General features: G+C 48.1%; 1 protein-coding gene across 1 annotated transcript in view; it reads left to right on the top strand.

Moving 5' to 3' along the window:
• Positions 1–10,179: 10,179 nt before the first annotated feature.
• The window catches only part of bmt2 (base methyltransferase of 25S rRNA 2 homolog), a 141,039-nt gene continuing 130,729 nt past the window's right edge, over positions 10,180–20,489 (top strand). The window contains exon 1 of the mRNA XM_038779983.1: positions 10,180–10,396. Coding sequence (XP_038635911.1) covers positions 10,240–10,396 — 157 coding nt within the window. The 5' untranslated portion in view covers positions 10,180–10,239. The remainder of the gene's footprint in view (positions 10,397–20,489) is intronic.

Here is a 20,489-nt window from a genome sequence, read left to right as displayed (position 1 = left end):
CAACTCCAGGGCCTCAGCCTGGATGAGGGCGGCCATTTCGCACGCTTTTCGCGGACTCCCCCGCTTGTGCACACTGAACAAGGGGACGTCGATGAACGCACTGCCCAGGCGCGCACCACGTACGGCCGCACCGCACATGCGTGGTGGCGCAGCGAGCATACTGACGCTACAACGTGCGGCAACTGTTGCTCCGGCCACTTAAAGCGGCAATGTCCTGCCAAATCCCGACGCTGCCTACAATGTGGCAGACTTGACCACTATGCTGCTTTATGCAGGTCTGCTCAGCCTGCCAACTCTCGCCGCTCCAGCCAGCCTCGCAGGGATGTCCGTGTCATTCAACCCATGGTCACCGAACCCGATTCAGACCTGCTGCCTGATCTTGACACCAAGGACCCGAAGGCACCTTTTCGAGTCGGTATCATTACCAAAGTCAGGGTGTCCCCGAAGCAAAGAATCCAGCCTCTACCGGTATACAGCATCGATCCGGACGATGAGTGGTGTGCCACCCTTATGGTCAACCGGTCCCAAATCCGATTCCGTCTGGACACTGGTGCCTCCGCCAATCTCATTGCGCGGTCTGACCTCCAAAGCCTTCGTGTCAAACCAGCCATCCTGCCATCAGCCTGCCAGCTATTAGATTACAATGGCAATGCCATTACTGCCAGTGGCTCATGCAAACTTGAAGTGACGCACAGGTCACGCAAAGCCATCCTTCCCTTTGAAATCGTGGGATCCTCGAAAGCCTCCCTGCTTGGCACGCAGGCATGCAAGCTGTTGAACATAGTTCAGAGAGTTCACTCTCTCTCTCCTGTTGATGCATCTGCCTTTCAGGACACTGATTTTAGGGCGCAGCTCGATGCCATTATTAACCAGTACCACGATGTCTTCGAGGGCATGGGCACACTCCCGCACACCTACAAGATTTTATTGAAACCGAATACCACTACTGTGGTGCACGCACCTCGCAGGGTCCCAGCACCCCTCAAGGACCGCCTCAAGCAGCAGCTGCAGGACCTCCAGGACCAAGGAGTGATCTCCAGAGTCACAGAACCGACCGACTGGGTCAGTTCCATGGTTTGTGTAAAAAAGCCTTCCGGCGAACTGAGAATGTGCATTGATCCCACGGATCTCAACCGCAATATTATGAGAGAGCACTATCCCATTCCCAAGCGCAAAGAGCTCGCATGTGAGATGGCTCGTGCCAAGCTCTTTACGTAACTCGACGTCTCAAAGGGATTCTGCCAAATCCAGCTCGATGAATCCAGCAGGAAACCCTGCACATTTAATACCCCCTTTGGAAGATATTGCTACAACAGGATGCCGTTTGGGATCATCTCTGCATCAGAAGTGTTCCATAGGATTATGGAACAGATGATGGAAGGTATTGAAGGCGTTCGCGTCTATGTTGATGACATAGTCGTCTGGTCCACCACCCCACTGGAGCATGTTAACCGCCTCCAAGGCGTATTCAAATGAATACATGAGCATGGCCTCCGCCTCAACAGGGCCAAATGCTCTTTTGGTCAGACAGAAATTAAGTTCCTCGGAGACCACAGTTGGGTGTGCAGCCGGATGCGGACAAGGTAGCTGTCATCAAAGCTATGAAGACACCGGAGGACAAGAAGGCGGTCCTCTGCTTTCTGGGCATGGTCAACTTCTTAGGGAAATTCATCCCTAACCTCGCCTCTCATACCACGGCTCTCAGGAACCTGGTCAGGGAGACGACAGACTTCCAATGGCTCCCTGCCCACGACCACGAATGGAGGGAACTCAAGACAAAACTGATCACGGCCCCGGTCTTAGCTTTCTTTGATCCAGCCAAGGAGACCAAAATTTCTACTGATGCCAGTCAATCCGGCATTGGAGCAGTGATCCTTCAACGTGATGAGGCCTCATCATGGGCCCCCGTTGTGTATGCGTTGCGTGCGATGACCCCCACGGAGCAGCGCTACGCGCAGATAGAAAAGGAGTGCCTGGGCCTTCTGACTGGTGTCGTTAAATTCCACGATTATGTCTACGGACATCCTCAGTTCACCGTCGAGACAGACCATCGCCCGCTGGTCAATATCATACAGAAAGACCTGAACGATATGACGCCTCGCCTCCAGCGTATTCTTCTCAAGCTCCGGCGATACGACTTCTAGCTTGTATACACCCCAGGCAAGGAACTCATCATTGCTGACGCTCTCTCCAGGTCAGTCAACACTCCATGTGACCCAGCGGGATTTGTCTGCCAGGTTGACGCCCATGTGGCATTCGCAGCCTCCAAACTACCTGCCTCGGATGAACGCCTCGTCCAAATTCGCGGCGAGACGGCGGCTGACCCCTTGCTACAGCGTGTCATGTGCCACCTAACGGACGAGTGGCTCAAGGGCCAATGCCCTCAATTCTATAATGTCAGAGATGATCTGGCGGTAGGAGACGGGGTTCTTCTAAAACTGGACCACATTGTCATCCCGCATAGCATGCGCCAGCTTGTCCTGGAACAATTACACGAGGGCCACCTTGGCGTGGAAAAGTGCGGCCGACGGGCCCGAGAGACAGTGTACTGGCCCGGCATTAATGAGTACATAGCCAACACAGTGCTCAACTGCCCCACTTGTCAGCGATTCCAGCGGTCCAACCATGTGAAACCCTGCAGCACCATGAGTTGGTCATGTCACCCTGGACCAAGGTGGGCATCGACCTATTCCACGCGCTGATACGGTTGCTCGACCTCACCTCGTCTGCAGTCATTCGTGCATGTCAGGGAACCTTTGCTTGACATGACATCCCGCTCACGGTTATGTCCGACAATGGCCCCTGCTTCGCCAGCCAAGAATGGTCCAACTTTGTCAGGCGGTACAATTTTGCCCATGTAACGTCCAGTCCCCTGTAACCCCCAATCCAACGGCAAAGCAGAGAAGGGAGTACATATCGTCAAAAGGCTCCTATGCAAGGCTGCCGATGCTGGGTCTGATTTCTACCTTGCTTTGCTGGCCTACCGCTCCGCCCCCCTGTCCACTGGCCTGTCGCCAGCCCAACTACTCATGAATCGCACCCTGAAGACAACGGTGCCGTCCATCCATGTCCCAGACCTCTACCACGTTTCGATCCTTCACCGGATGCAGCCGGTGCTCCCGGTTCTGGCTCCCGATGACAACGTCCGCGTCCATCTTCCGGATGGTGGCTGGTCTGCAACCACTGTTGTCCTTCGGCAGGTGGCCCCCTGCTCGTTCCTGGTTCGTCTACCGGATGGCTCTCTTCTGCGCCGCAATCGACGCGCCCTTCGTCTCGTTCCACACTCGCCACGTGATCCTCCGGCATCGCCTCGCCGTCATGACGACCCTGCCACGGACTATGCAGAGCTCCCGGTCGCTCTGCCTCCCCCTGACTCTGACGCAGTCCAGCCCGCTCCTGAACCGGCGGCTCTCGACCCACGCTTGAGGCGGTCAACCAGAATTCGTTGCCCATCTCAGAGACTAAATTTATGAACTTTTCAAATGTATGGACTCTCTGAATTGTTTTGTTGCTTTGTTTGATCATTTCCCTGGTTTGTATATAATGTTGATCTAGTTACTCTTTTGTTGCATGTTTATCTGCACCAGGCACCTTCCCACGTAAATAGCTTAGTTCTTATGTATATAGTCTTGTAATTATGTCTTCGCACCCCACACGTAATTAGGAACATTATCACCACACATTATTTATTGCCACAAACATACATTTTTTTATAAAAGGGGGATGTCATAATATACACCAGTATATCATGGTGCAGACACACACACTGATTGACACACAGCAAGACCAATCAACACACACAACACCGCAGCCAATCACCAGTTAGAGCACACTCACTATAAAGACAGAGGGCTTCAGTTTTCCCGCTCATTCGGGATGCAGCCTCTCAGAAGGATAGAGCTCACAGCTTGCAGCACAGATCTTTCCCATGTGCTGAGTGCATAGACTGGTTAGGATAGGCATAGGTCTTTAGTTTAATCTAACATAGTGTCGACCCACAGTGAAAGTATGTTCAACAGTTTCTAGCTTAACAAAATAGTGTTGTACTATTTCAAGTGTTGGTAGCCTGTATGTGTTGCTGAGGTAGACGCAGTCTCCACGGATCCGGAGTACGCAACACATCACCATGTATCTGCTGCCCTTGCTCGATATGTGAGTGGTTGTGAGTTTGGAAGATGGTGCTTAAGGTGCCAATCTGGTTGGCTGCTTTATCTTGGATAGCTTGACCTTCTTGTGTGTGGTTGGAGCTGCACTCATCCAGTTAAGGGGAGAGTATTCCATCACACCCCTGACATGTGCCTTGTAGATTATAGACAGACTTTGGGGAGTCAGAGGGTGAGGTACTCACCAGGGGATTTCTAGCCTTTGACCTGCTCTTTTAGCCACAGTATGTATATGGCTAGTCCAGTTCAGTTTTGGTCAATGGATAACTCCCAGGATGTCGATAGTGGGGGATTCAGCAATGATAATGCAATTGAATGTCAAAGGGTGATGGTTAGATCCTTTCTTGTTTGAGATGGTCATTGCCTGGCACTTGTGTGGCACTAACGTTCCTTGCCACTTGTCAGCCCAAGCCAGGGTATTGTCCAGATCATGCTACATTTGGACATGGACTGCTTCAGTATCTAAGGAGTTACGAATGGTGCTGAACATTGTATAATAATCATTATGATGGACGGAAGGTCATTGATGAAGTAGCTGAAAATAGTTGGGCCTCAGACACTACCCTAAAGATCCCCTGCAGTGATGCCCTGAAGCTGAGCTCCAACAAACGCAATCATCTTCCTGTGTACTAGGTATGACTCCAATTAGTGGAGAGTTTTCCTCCTTATTCTCATTGACCCAGTTTTGCTCGGGCTTCTTGATCCACACGGAGTCAAATGCGGCCTCGAGGTCAAGGACAGTCTTTCTCACCTCACCACTGGAGTTCAGCTTTTTAGTCCATGTTTGAACCAAGGATGTAACGAAGTCAGGAGTTGAGTGGCCCTCGTGGAAACCAAACTGAGTGTCAGTGAGTAGGTTATTGAAAAGCAAGTACCACCTAATAGCGATCTCGCCAATCATTTTACTGATGATCGATACCAGACTAATAAGGCTGCAATTGCTCAGGTTGAATCTGTCCTAGTTTTTAATGCAGAGGACATACCTGGGCTATGTTTCACATTAGTTTCTTTAAATGTACTTTATTCCAAATGTGTAAAAAAAACAGCAACATATAAAATACACACTCCACAAAATTGCAGTCCACATTTTGTACAAATTTTCCCCTTTTTACCCCCCCCCCCACTCCCGTGACAAACAGTTCCTCAAACGTCGTCATGAACAACCATCACCGCATCTCGAAACACTCCACTGACGCCCTCAACTCAAACTTAACCTCTTAAACTGGGAAAGTCGTACAAGTCTCCCAGCCAGGCTGCCAGCCACAGCGGCGTATCCGACGTCCAATTTAGCAGGATCGATCGCCGGGCAATTAGAGAGGCGAAGACCACAACATTGGTCCCCTTCCTCTCCAACAGCCCCGGTATGTTTCACATTGTAGGATCGATTTCAGTGTTCCTAGAATCCCCTTCCTCATGGCACCAAGGATTCAGGTTCATTGTCCGTGTGCACATTCTCCCCATGTCCGCATGGGTCTCACCCCCACAACCCAAAGATGTTCAGGGTACGTGGATTGCTCACGCTAAATTGCCCCTTAATGAGAAAGAAAAAGGATCATAGAATCCCTACAGGGTAGAAGGAGGCCATTTGGCCCAAGGGGTCTGCACCAATCCTCTGAAAGAACACCATACCTAGGCCCACCCCTATGACTAGGGGTGCGGCAAGTTCTGGAGCACATGTTTTCAGTACTATTGCTGAAATATTGTCAGGGTCCATAGCCTTTGCCTTCAGCCGTTTCTTGATTCTATGTGGAGTGAATCGTATTGGCTGAAGACTGGCATCTGTGATGCTGGGGACCTCCAGAAGAGGTCGAGATGGATCATCAACGAGCCACGTCTGGCTGAAGATTGTGCAGAGGTTTTCCATCTGTGTGCAACTGCCGGAAGAAGCCTGTATCCAGAAGACTCGCCCCCTGAACGTGGCTATTTTCTTAGGGGTGGGAACGTGAGTGGGTTCAAAATTGCACATTCCCGGTTCACGGAGACAACTGCCATGTAAATCAGCAGCGGCCTCCATTCATGTATGATTTTGGTGAGGTAGGTATCTGAAACCCTCAGTTTTTAGATGAGACCAGGTGGGACCAGCTCAGAACCTTGTGGATCTGTTTGGATAGCCAGGGTGCATTTTGGAGAGGTAAGGTAGCCCTTTGAATATGGTCCCAGTTCCAGGACACCTTTGGGAGAGATAAGGAACCCATTGGGAGAGGTAAGGCATCCTTTAGGACAGGTCAGTTGCCCTTTGGATTTTTAAACGTAGACATGATTGTGTGTAAAAAGTGCATAAACCCATTGGAACTGCCCAAGCTGTCAAAGCTGTCACAGAACTGTTATAGCTATCAGAGAATGGTGAAGCTACTAAAGAACTGCCAGAGCTATTCGAAACTGTCAGAGCTGGCAAGGGATTTAACTCTGCTTAGCTTTATTTTTTTTAAGTGAGGAGTTTTAAAAAATCAATTCTTTATATTTCACTTTGTCTGTTGACATAAACCTGGGGTTCATCATTATCGGATGTGAAATCCATGACCGATTTTACAACTTAACATTATCACAGTGGGGTGCCTATTAAGTGAGCAGTTTGATTAACAAATTCAAGTGATTATGGACTAGAAATGTTTGTTTTCATAAAGGAATTTCAATGTGTTGAATCGTTTATTATCAACTTGATTTTTTTTACAATAGCAACATCATAAATGGGGACATTGTTTTATGTTACCTTGGCTCCTGACCTTTGCCTGTGGTGAATACTAGGTAGGTTTGCATAGAGGGGTTAAAGGCAAAGGATGTTAGGTTGGGGCATGGGTTGGCATGAGCTGGCGCTGTTGGCTTGGGAGATAAAAAGGTTCAAAGGGGATGAATTGGAAGCCTGGGTTGGCAAGGGTCCATAGGGCTTGGTAGAAAGTCATAACGTGGCATAGGGGGTATGAGGGGCCATAGGAGTGGGTAGAGAACCATAAGGTGCTATCAGAGGTATTATATATATATAATGCCATGGGGTGGGTGAGAGGGCATTAGATGGCATGTGTTGATATAGATGAGGCATGGGGAGTGTGTGGGAGGGTTGAGGTGGGGAGAGCGATGATGGTTAGAGGGCTGTATTTTTGTTTCCTTCATTTTTTAATCAAGTTCTCCAAAGTTCCGGAGCACAGAGGCCAGGCCTTCTGCCCAGCATGTCCCCACATCCACTGCCACTTCACTCATCCTAGTGATGGCAGGCCCAACATCAGGCCTCCCTCGAACAACAATTCCATCTTCTGGGCCTCTTATATCCGGTCAGTTTGGCACAGCCAGGAAATGTCTTATTTCTGTGCTCCCAACCCAAGTGGAAAATCTGGGCATAAACTCTGGTTCCCTATCACCCTATGCTCGCTGACCTACATTGTCTCCCAATCAAACATTGTTTTGATTTTAAAATTCTTGTCCATGGTCTCATCCCTTCCTAGGTCTGAAATCTCCTTCAGCTCCACGACCCTCCCAAGATATTTAATTCTGCCCCTTGCATCCCAAATTTTAATCATTGGTGGCCATGCCTTGTTACGTTTTGGAATACCCTCCTTACACCTCTCTGCTTTGTTACGTCACTTCCCTCCATTAAGACACTTATTAAAACCTATGTCTTTAATCAGGTTTTTGTTAATTGATCTACTATCTCTTTATGTGGCTGAATGTCATACTGTTTTATAATGCTCCTGTGAAGTGCGTTAGAACATTTGATTACGTTCAAGGGACTGTATAAAAGGACTGTTTAAATTTAAGTTGTTGAATTGGCCTTCATTTTCGCATATCTATAATCTGGCTTTGTTGCTCTCACTCCTCTGCTCCGCTATGTTTAAACTTAGTTCACTAGTTCTAAAATTTAGTCCAGGAAGTTCCGGCATAAATTTAACGAACACTTCGCTCAGTAACTTTTCCATTCCTATCCCCCAATTGTGAGAGCGCCCTTCTTGACTTCTGCCACTTTAATTTTTATCTAAATTAGAAGGAGCCACCATTACAAAGCTTAATCTGAGATATCAAAAGAGCCTGCTGCATAATTTGAGTATAATAATAAAGAATAAAATAATCAGCTTCCTGTGTAGAATCATAGACTTTACAGTGCAGAAGGAGGCCATTCAGCCCAGCGAGTCTGCACCGGCTCTTGGAAAGAGCACTCTACCCAAGCCCACACCTCTACCCTATCCCCATAACCGAGTAACCCCACCCAACACTAAGGGCAATTTTAGACACGAAGGGCAATTTAGCATGGCCAATCCATCGAACCTGCACATCTTTGGACTGTGGGAGGAAACCAGAGCACCCGGAGGAAACCCATGCACACACGGGGAGAATGTGCAGACTCAGCATAGACAGTGACCCAAGCCGGGAATCAAACCTGGGACCCTGGAGCTGTGAAGCAATTGTGCTAATCACTATGCTACCGTGCTGTAGTATAGTGCTTTGTTCCTGCGTATTTTTCCTAAATGAAATGCACCAGTAAAAGAACGGTGATTTATTTTAAAAGTGGCTCACTTCAGCTTCCAACTATTGTTAAACATGATGATATTAGCTACACTAATGACAGTGGAGGTTTTGCTGGGGTGTAAAGTTGCTGTAGGCATAAAACGCTACTGGCCCTGTGTTGTTTGGGTCCTTTTGCAAAGCTGTTGCAATCACTCTCACTTAATCTCCTTGCTCAAGACACAAGAGTGGGAATGCAATTCTTTTGTCTTCAATGGATACTCAACGGGAGAGCTCAATGGAAAAAGAAAAATTGCCCCTGGTCTCCAGCCCTTGCTGCTTCCCCAATTACAAATTTTGTGTCCAGAGCAGGAGCAAGATATCTGTGATTGGAGGAGTTGGCATAGGAGCATGGCAGAGGCAGAATTTGTGATTGGAGAAGCGACTCCTCAGACTTTTCTTTCATGGTCACCCCCCATGGTTTAGCTCACTCAGCTAAATCGCTGGTTTTTAAAGCAAACCAAGCAGGCCAGCAGCACGGTTCGATTCCTGTACCAGCCTCCCCAAACAGACACCGGAATGTGGCGACTAGGGGCTTTTCACAGTAACTTCATTGAAGCCTACTCGTGACAATAAGCGATTTTCATTTCATGATTGAATATTCCAGGTCTTTGAGGGCAAATTAGCTTGTTGGCCCATGTCTTTTGAACCCTGGGTTCGGGTACTGGTACAGCACACAACAGCTTTTATTAAATTAAATTAAAATGGTTGCTTGTGAGCTGGCATTCGACAAATTGACAATGAAACTTGTTGGATTTTTGTAGAAACTGAATATGACTATTGCCCTTCAGGGAAGACAATGCTCCTGATTCCCTGGCGACGGAATGGCTTTGGTAAATTAAGGAAGGAGCTACCTGTAGCTGAGTTATAGGAGAATCATAGAATCCCTACAGCATTAGGAAGCCATTCAGCCCTTTGAGTCTGCGCCGACCCTCTGAAAGAGCACACCACCCAAGCCCACTCCCAATAACTACATATCTTTGGACACTAAGGGGCAATTTAGTCCACCTAACCCGCACACCTTTGGACTGTGGGGGGAAAATGGAGCACCCGGAGGAAACCCACGCACACACGGGGAGAACGTGCAGACTCCGCACAGACAGCAAGCCGAGGTGGGAATCGAGCCCGGGTAGCTAGTGATGTGAGGCAGTGGTGCTAACCACTGTGCCGCACCTTAGCCAGCCTCTGATGGCGTTGGTTGCCTCATGCAGCTTGGGTCAATGATGTTGAAGCTGCACAGGCAAACTGCTGGCGGGCCTCTTAATTACTGTTCCGACGTGCCCATTCTAAAATCCAGAAGCACCTTTCGGCGGGCGGCGGGCAGCGGCCTTCCTCAGGGTTGCCGGCAGCGGATACCCAGCCAAATCCAGCTGCGCCTCCCCGGGGAGCAGGCCCAATGGCAGTGCGCGTGCGCGCCTCCCGCTTGACCTCCTGAACTGGGCCGACCCGCCTCCCGCGCAGCAGCCAATGGGCTGGGCGGCGGCGGTTGGGCGGGGCCCCGGAGCCGAGCACCGCCGGACATTGCCGAACGCCGCCGAGCCGGAGACCGAGGACGCCGGGGAGGGCCGATCGCTCGCCAGCCAGCATGGAGGAGGTCGGTGGATGGCACGGTGTCCGGCTGGCCCAGCGGGCGGCCGCAGAGCCGGCGCTCGCCTCTGAAGGGGCCAGGAAGAGGGAGCAGGAGAAACTCTCCGGGGTGGTGAAGAATGTCCATCGGAAACTGCGCAAGAAATATCGGGAAGGTAAAAAAAAATATGTGAAGAGATGGGGGGGGGGGGGGGGGGGGGGGGGGGGAGGGTAGGTAGGAGTGAGGAGAGACAGAGTGAGTGAGGGTAGGTAGGAGTGAGGGTAGGTAGGAGTGAGGGAGGGTAGGAGTGAGGAGAGACAGAGTGAGTGAGTGAGGGTAGGTAGGAGTGAGGGTGGGTAGGAGTGAGGGTGGGTAGGAGTGAGGGTGGGTAGGAGTGAGGGTGGGTAGGAGTGAGGGTAGGGTAGGAGTGAGGGTAGGGTAGGAGTGAGGAGAGACTGAGTGAGGGAGGGTAGTAGTGAGGGAGGGTAGTAGTGAGGGAGGGTAGGGGTGAGGAGAAACAGAGTGAGTGTGGGTGGGTAGGAGTGAGGGAGGGTAGGAGTGAGGGAGGGTAGGAGTGAGGGAGGGTAGGAGTGAGGGGAGACAGAGTGAGTGAGGGAGGCCCGGCCCAGCCCAGCCCAGCCCAGCCCAGCCCAGCCCAGCCCAGCCCAGCCCAGCCCAGCCCAGCCCAGCCAGACAGACACAGCCAGGGGATGGACTTGGTGAGCAACTTAGCCGGGCCCCCTACTCGCTGAGCCCCTTTGGGGCCGGCTCTGTGCAGGTCAGTGATTTCTAATCTTGTTTACTCCCTGGCTGCCATTCAGTTATATTCCAGCCTGTTAACGCTCCCGTTGCTGCGATATAAACAACAGCACCCCCAAGCACCTTACTTTTGTGCACTAATTTTTGCCCAGCCTTTGTTCTCTATCTTTTGATTTGTTTTGTGATCTTTCAGACCCACCCCCTTCAGCTTTCCTTTCTCAGCAGATATTTGTCCACCCATTTGAAATGCTGTAATGTTTTGCTTCAAAGTGAGTCAGTTTATGAGCGTTTCCAAATTGTCTGTCAAGTAGTTTTCCTCTTGATTGCTACTAATCTTGTGTGTGTGTGTGGTGAAATGGGTGGCTTGCTCCAGGAGGTTGAACTGTTTTGGAGTTTTTGTCCAATTGGCCGAACCAGTGTCAGTTGCTGTGTGATTTTTCTGACTCATACTATTAAGGTCGCAAGCAGCGATGCGGATCGATTCTCAAAAATGCCTGAAATTTTAAACTTACCCCAGGACAGCAGGAGAAAGGTATGCACCTGAAGGTCAAAGGAGTTGGTTCTGCCGTTGTGAGTGGTAGAGGGGCCCATGAAACCCCCTTGTTGCTTACTCATCTACTGTCTGATTGGGAAAATATCACAAACGTACTTTTAGTTGTGAAATCTGGATTGATTGTGGTGTAATAAACAGAATGCTTGTTCTGTGTGCCAGGAGGAAAAAAACATTTGGTCTATGAGCAACATTTGTCTCTCCTCTCTGAGGCGGAGTACTGGTGGACATTGGAACAGTTCTGCAAACCTCCAAATGGGAAGCCTCTGTGGCTCCCGGGATGAGCTTGTGAGAAGGATTTGGAAGTGCAACTGGTAACTTGGCTGAATCTTTGAGGTTGGGAACTAAAGTGACCAATTCCTTAACGTATATTATAAAAGGTCATCTCCGGTAGAATCCCTTGACCAAACCCCTCACGGTGTACCTGACCTTCAATAGGTACAAAACTCCATCACGTCTCCCAACCGTACTGAGGTGCTCTTGTGGCGATGCAGACCTCCACCCCAGCAGAACACACCTCTGGGAAATCAACGAGGCGAAGGCAAGAACATCTTCTCCTGCACCTGTGTGCAGCCCTGGCGAGTCCAGCACAGGCAGGGCTCCAGTTCAGAATCGCCGACATGCTGCTAAAGAAGGAGACCCAAAAGCTCACAGGCTTGGGACAAGACCAGAATATGTGTGTGTGGTTGACCGGACCCCCGGAACATGTCATACACTTCTGAAAAGAAAGGACTCCTCCTAGACTTGTTCAGGTGTGCCCTAAACATCACTTTAAGCTGATCAAAAACAGCCTCGCACATGATGTTCACCTTGCAATGGGCCTCATTTCACAGCTCATCATCAATTATGGGCCCCAGCTCCTCCTCCCACCCAGCCTTTACCCCTTCCCCTGAAGCCGAATCTTCTGCCAGAAGTCCACCTATAAATGCTGGATGTGCTACCCCCCTCCGACCCTGCGAGTAAAAGGACCCTTTCTGGCGCCAGGAAGGTACGTCGTATAAAATTCCAAACGTGGATATCTGAATGTGTCGGAGCCTGAGAGCCTAAACTTCACAGTCAATTCCTCTAGACTAGCAAACTGCCCCTCCTGAAACAGGTCTCCTAATCTCTTCAGTCCCCTCCCTCCTCACACTGTTTGGGGGTCCGGCCAACCACACACACATGTTCTGGTCTTGTCTCAAGCTTGTAAGTTTTTGGGTCTCCTTCTTCAGCTCCCCAAACGTGGCGTCCAATCTCCCCGTCTCAATCAGAAATGTAGTCTAATTTTATGGGGGCCAGCTTCGACAATTACCAAAGTTTGAAATGTAGTCTAAATTGCCTGTAGAGTGGAATCAACCACTGGACGTGAAGCGTATTTTGTTGGTGAGAGCGGGAGCGAAGTATCACCAATGCTCCAGACCAGATCCCTTGCACGATCTCGCCTCTATCTGCACCAAAGTAGACCCTAGGTCGCTACACCAACCTAACAGCTTCTCAGCGTTAGCTTCTCCCCCCCCCCCCCCCCCCCCCCCCCCGGCTCTTTGAAGGACTACCCTATGAGTCCTTGGATTATTGCTCGCCCATAGAAAGGATAATATCATCTTATCGACCTTCCCAAAGAAGGATTAAGAGAGGAAAACAGAAAGACAGTGAAAAAGGAACAAAAACCATGGAAAAATGTTGATCTTAATCGACTGTGTGGGCAATCGATGAGTGGGCAGCACGGTAGCATTGTGGATAGCACAATCGCTTCACAGCTCCAGGGTCCCAGGTTCGATTCCGGCTTGGGTCACTGTCTGTGCGGAGTCTGCACATCCTCCCCGTGTGTGCGTGGGTTTCCTCCGGGTGCTCCGGTTTCCTCCCACAATCCAAAGATGTGCAGGTTAGGTGGATTGGCCATGCTAAATTGCCCTTAGTGTCCCTTAGTGTTGGGTGGGGTTATGGGGATAGGGTGGAGGTGTTAACCTTGGGTAGGGTGCTCTTTCCAGGAGCCGGTGCAGACTCGATGGGCCGAATGACCTCCTTCTGCACTGTAAATTCTATGATCTATGACTGGACTTTGTCTGCCAAGGACAGAGGATGGTTCGCCCCGCTTTTAATATATGCCCATGTCTGCCAATAACCCCATATCCAGCCTCCACACCGGGTGCTGATCCGGTCCTACTTCCAATACGAAGTCCACCAAATTAGGAGAATGGTCTGAAATGGGTTTCCTCTGGTGCTCCGGTTTCTTCCTACAAGCCCCGAAAGATGTGCCATTAGGTGAATTAGACATTCTGAATTCTCCCTCCGTGTACCCGAACAGGCGCCAGAGTGTGGCAATTAGGGGCTTTTCATAGTAATTTCATTGCAATGCTAATGTAAGCCTACTTGTGACAATAACGATTATATAAAAAAAGATATATATAATATACATGACTATAGCCGAGTGCTACTCCATAAACGGCATCAGTGCCTTCGCTATCCTTGAAGGGGCCAATGATTTTGGTTTAGAAGTCTTGGGTCTAACACACAATTTAAATCTGCGTGTCCAGGTCTGGTATTGAGGCCAATAACTTCCTTATAAATGCAACGTCACACTAATTCGGGGCATAAACATTTACCAGTCTCACTAACTTGCCTGCCAGTGACCATCACGTACCTACCACCCTGATCTGCCACAGCCTTGTCTGCCACAAAACGGACCCATTAATTAAAATTGTCATCCCCTGGGCTCGACCGTCAAAGCCTGAATAAATGCCTGGCTCATCCACCCCCTCCGGAGCCTGATCTGGTTCCTCACCCGCAAGTGGGTCTCCTGCAAAAGCACCACGTCAGTCCTTAAATTCTTCACGTGCGAAAAAAAACTCAACCTTTTCACTGGGCTCCCTAAACCCCTTGCATCCAGGTGACAAGTCTAATTGGGGGCTTCTTACCCCAAACCAGCGTCAGGCATTTGCACCAAGAAGGAGTATCCAGTTCTTAACGCCAAATGTCTGGGCCCAAGGTCCAACTAAAGTGGCCAGTAACCTTGCCCTCAAGGCAAGTCATAGAAAAACCTTTGGGCACTGTCAGATCTCTATTCCCCCCCCCCCCCCCAACCAATAACCCTGCAAATTGCCAACCAGAGAAAAAATCCCCCCCCCCCCCCCCCCAGCACCCTCCCAACAAAAATGCCAGACCCATTGAACCCCATCTAAATTGATCCGTCAACCTACAAGCACCCTCCCTCACCTTGTGCTCGTTCACTAGCTAAAGCTTTATTGCCAGTGAGATAACTCCGGCCAGGGTGTACATCGAAGAAAAAGAAAGCTCCCTAGCCTGCCCCCGCTGCAAATAGATAACAAAATCCAACGCCCTAGCAATGCTTAACTTCCCACCAAGGGTCATTACCTGAACCAATATCCCCCAACAACATTGGCCCCCTCATCCCCCACCATACAACATATACAAAATATGAAACATCCCAAACAAACCCTTCCCCTTTGCCCCCATTAAACTCTTTTAATTAAATCCAAGCCCTTGCTCCTTGCCAAAAGCCTCCGTCTCCTCCGATGTATTGAAAAAACAGTCTTCTGACCCCAAAGTAACTCTCACCCTCGCTGAGTACACCCTTCCAAACCTGACTCCGTTCTTGTATAGTGTTAACTTGGCCTTATTAAAGGTCCGTGCTTCTTGGCCAACTCCGTTCAAACATCCTGGTATAAAAATACTTAGTCGGCTTCGAGCTCTCCGGCAACTCCGCGATTCTGAGGTTCTGTCGCCTTGACCTGTTCTCCAGGTCATTCACCCGTTACCCCAGGTTCTTGTTTCTCTCCTTCACTAGCAGGATCTCAGATTCGAGCAAGGTATTTGGTCACTATGCAGTGACAAGGCCACATCCGTCAGCATCTCACCATGGTCCATCACAGTCTCCGAGGTTTTTTGCAGGTTCTCCAGATTCGAGCCAAGCACCTCAGTTGACTTTTTCAGGATTTCCACCACCTTTCCTTGTTTATCAAACTGTGTCTCGAATTGCTTTTCAAAGTCTTGCACCAGCGCCCCTGTCAGTGTAACCACAGGGGTGCTGGTCCAGGAGCTCTTATCTTCTGTAGTGGGAGGCACGGTGGTGCCGTGGTTAGCACTGCTGCCTACGGCGCTGAGGACCTGTGTTTGATCCCCGCATTGGGTCACTGTGTGGAGTTTGCACATTCTCCCTGTGTCTGCGTGGGTTTCACTCCCATAGCCTTGTTGAAACCTACCCGCCGTTTTGCCAACTCGGCTCCGATGTCCTGATAAATCCGGACGTTATTTCCCTCCCAGTTGCAGCTACGTTTCTCCCTGGCCCACCATAGAATTTTCTCTTCCTCCACAAATTTATGGAGTCTCACGATCACCGTCCGCGACGGCTCCCCAGCTCTAGGCTTTTGCCTCAGAGACCTATGCGCTCGGTCCACCTCAGGTGCCTTATCTAGCACCCCTTCTGCAATCAGTCCTGCCAGCATCCTCGAGACGTACCTCGTGACACCCGCACCTTCCACTCCTTCAGGCAGGCCCACTATTCGCAGGTTCTGTCTTTTCGAGGTATTCTCCTGCTCCTCAACCTTTGCCCTCAGTGTTTTACAAAGGTCTAAGGAGTCCCACCTCTGCCTCCAGAGCCACCACACAATCACTGTGGTCCGAGATCACTCCTTCAATCTCCCGAATCTGTGACCCCTGCACCCCCAAACACCTCTCCATCCGCTCCAAAGTATTCTTCAGGGGTGCCACAGCTTCTGCAATGGCCTTTGCATGATCCTCATGCATTTCTTTCCTCTGTTTATGGAATTCCACCTTGATAAAAGTCATCAGTTCCTGTATCAAAACAGGGGCTGTTTAGCACAGGGCTAAATCGCTGGCTTTGAAAGCAGAACAAGGCAGGCCAGCAGCACGGTTCAATTCCCGTAACAGCCTCCCCGAACAGGCGCCGGAATGTGGCGACTAGGGGCTTTTCACAGTAACTTCATTTGAAGCCTACGTGTGACAAGAAGTGATTTTCATTCATTTCATCTGGGGCCTTCCGGCTTGCCCCTCCCCCGCCTGCATGCTGGAAGAGACTGAAGCACAAGACTGTTTCAACTTTCCAGCCAAACCTCTCACTGTTTTCTGCTGGGTGATCAGAAGACATACCATTCCAGGGGTAAACTGCTCCTCTAACATTCATGTATGCCTTTTCATCAAAATTCCACCCGGATCTGGGTAAAAAGAGCCCTTTTCTGTGACTTTGAACAGGAACAGCCCTTTATGTCGTCTTTTTTATTTGCTATCTGAAAATTTTAATTAAGAATGAAGGGCGATCTCCCTGGCTTTGTATTTCCTGGTTTACTGTGTGAATATTTCAATGTAATTGGCTTCTTACCTGCTTGCTGACACCACCGCTGTCAGACACTTAGACATCCCATGATTTAGTGTCAGATTTAAACTGCCATCAGGGAAGAAATCTTTGTGGACTGCTTTCTTCGAGGTCAGTGCAATCACACTTGTTTTACCACTGACTGCAAAATCCTGGCCTTTGTCATTTTCCAAGTGCTCGGTTATCAGGCCTTTAATAGTTTCTAGCATCTGTCCTACTAATGTCAGGCTGATGTATAGTTCCCCACTTTCTCTCTTACCTTCCAATCCACAAGAAACATTCCTGAATCTAGGGAATTGTGTAAGATCAAAACGAATGCATCCATCCTTCTGAAACCTTAGGCCGAAGGTCATCGGGACCTGGGGGTTTATTGACTTTTAGTCCTATTAATTTCTGAAGCACTTTTCTTATTACTTTTAAGTTCCTCACTCTCACCAGAACCTTGGTTCCGCACAATTTTTGATATGCTCTTTATGACACAAAGTATTTGTTTAACATCACTGCCGTTTCCTTGTTTGCCATTATCATTTCTCCCTTTTGCTAATCTCTTTTTTTTTACATGGTTGGAAAAACTGGTGGTCCCTGTCTTTATATTTCTTGCTTATCACAGAATCCCTACAGTGCAGAAGGAGGCTATTCGGCCCACTGAGTCTGCACCAACCCTCCGAAAGAACACCCTGCTTAGGCTCACTTCCCCGCCCCACCTGCAACCCGTAACCCCACCTACCTTTGGACACTAAGGGACAATTTAGCATGGCCAATCCACCTAACCTACACATCTTTGGACTGTGGGGGGAAACCGGAGCACCCGGTGGAAACCCATGCAGACTTGGGGAGAATGTGCAAACTCCACAGTCACCCAAGATTGGAACTGAACCTTGGTCCCTGGCGCTTTGAGACAGCAGTGCTAGCCACTATGCCACTTTGCTCTTATTTTCTTTTCTTTCCTCTTTACCACCTTCTTGATCGTTATATACTGATTTCTTTACAAGTCCTCCATACTAATATTTTTGCCAATTGAAAACTTTTAATCTACAATCCTTAACTTCCCTAGTTAGCTTTGATTGTACTACTTTTCTAGTGGAGTTTTTATTTGTCAAGGGAATGTGTATTTGTTCACAATGATTAATTAATTATTATTATTAATTCATTTGCCATTCATTTGGGTAAGTACCCAACATTACAACATGTTACGTGTTTAACTATTAAAATCTAATCTGTTTGCAGAACCCTCTCTGCAGATGTTGTAAACTAACATTTAAAACAGGCCCTTCCTGTCACAGAAATTTTTTATCTTAACTCATTTTTGCTGATGAGACGACCGTAGTGGGTTGGATCACAAACAATGATGAGTCAGAGTGCAGGAGGGAGATCGGGAACCTAGTGGTATGGTGCAATGACAGCAATCTCTTCCTCCATGTTGGCAAAACTAAGAAGCTCGTCATCGGCTTCAGGAAGTGAAGTGTCGTATACGCTCCTGTCTGCATCAATAGTGCCGTGGTGGAGAATGTTGACAGCTTCAATTCCTAGGTGTAAACATCACCAACCTGGTCCACCCATGTCGACGCCACGACCAAGAAAAAACAACAGCATCTATACTTCCTCCGGATATTAATGAAATTCAGCATGTCCACATTGACTCTTACCAATTTTTACAGATGCACCATAGAAAGCATCTTATCTGGCTGCATCACAGCCCGGTATGGCAACTGCTCGACCCAAGACCGTAAGAAACTACAGAGTCGTGAGCACAGCCCAGTCCATCATGTAAACGCACCTCCCATCCATTGACTCTGTCAACACCTCCCGCTGCCTTGAGAAAGTGGGCAGCATAATCAAAGAGCCCTCCCACCTGGGTTATTCTCTCTTCCAACCTGTTCCATCAGGAAGGAGATACAAAAGTCTGAGAACACGCACCAGCAGATTCAAAAACAGCTTCTTCCCTGCTGTTACCAGACTCCTGAATGACCCTCTTGTGGACTGAACTGCTCTATCTCAGCATCTTCTCTGCAGTTGTAGCACTACACTCCGTATGCTTCACCTGATGCCGGTGTCTATGTATTTGTATTGTGTATCATTATATGTCCTATATTTTTCATGTATGGAATGATCTGCCGAGATTGCATGCAGAACAATATTTTTCACTGTCCCTCAGTACACATGACAATAAATCTAAATCAAAGATTTTGAAACTCCGTTCCAAAGAAGTCATATTGAACTCAACATTAGCTCTGTTTCTCTATGCACAGATGCTGCCAGACCTGCTGATTTTTCCGGCACATCTGTTTTTATTGCAAGACAATTATTAACCTAGTTGATTTTCATGCGACATTTTGTAGCTCACCCAGCTTAAAAACAGTGAACCAACTAGAACATGATTGTGGCTTAATTTGAAAGGGCTTTTGAATTCAAAGCAATGGCTTGGTTTATTGTCTCCATTGAAGTTTCAAGGACTGATTGAATTTGAGGTGTTGATGTAATGCTAAATAGACCAGTTACTGTAGGAAGCTTTCAGTCACAAGTTTTTTTTTGAACATTGGAGGTGTGTCGATATTCATGCTAGGCCACAAAATCAAATAAACTAACAGGTGCATTTTAATTGGATCGTGAGTTGAAATTTAGATGCGTATTTGGACAAATGCTATAGTAGATATAATTGTACTTCAGGAATCGAGCTTTGCAAATTTGTTTGTAAATATCGGGGAAGAAAGCTGTCAGTGTGTAGGATTTTCAGATTGAAATTATCAGATGAAGCACAGACAAATGAGCAAAAGTAGTTTGATTTATAGTACTGGGTAAGAGAAACATGTATCTTCCTGTTACAGACCCTCAGACCTTGTAATTGGAGCAAAATCAGAGAAATTGCATCATAAAATGTCTGTTTGCCATAATAAATACAGCAAATGCAGGGGATTTAAATTAAATGAGCTCAGCCCTTCTGTCATAATTTTTCAAGTTCTTTATTTTTGATGTATTTTCTCAATTAACTATAAAAGCATTAATCGTTTTATATTTTTCAGATATTGTTTGTAGTTGGGTTCTGTAGCTTTAAAGGTAATCTCTTGAACATTGGATAGTAAATTACTGATGATTGTATTCCAGTGTTGCCCCCATACCCTATCTCCTTGAAGGCAACCCATGTATTTAACTCAAATGATCATAGGAACTGGAGTGGGCCCCTCGAACCTATTCCACCATTCAGTGGGATCATGTGACCTAACCTGCCTTTGTCTACATCCTTCTGGATAACAAAATCTTATCAATTTCTGATGTAAGATGAACAATTTCGTATTTGAGTTCCAAATTTTTGGGTAGAAGTTGTGACGAAGGTGAGAAATTGGTGTATTTTATATTATTTGTTGCAGTAATGTTACACCCTTTTTTTAAAGATGCATACAGCCAGTATGCCTGCTAAAGATGTGTCTAAGGTGTCGTAAAAAAGGTAATCCTTGATTTTTGCAGGGGAATGTTCTGCTGATAGATTTGAGAAGCATTTGTTTATTTACAGATAGGTGGCTAATGGAATGTTGTTTTGGCTTGTAGGTCCTAGGGGTGTAGATAATTTGAGAGATATTATATTTGGTCCTGGCTAACCAGGTATGGGACATCTTGTGGGAGGAGACAGAATAA

The sequence above is a fragment of the Scyliorhinus canicula genome, chromosome 20 (genome assembly GCF_902713615.1).
Source record: "Scyliorhinus canicula chromosome 20, sScyCan1.1, whole genome shotgun sequence".
Classification (NCBI taxonomy): Eukaryota; Metazoa; Chordata; class Chondrichthyes; order Carcharhiniformes; family Scyliorhinidae; genus Scyliorhinus; species Scyliorhinus canicula.
This window is presented reverse-complemented; position numbering and strand designations above follow the sequence as displayed.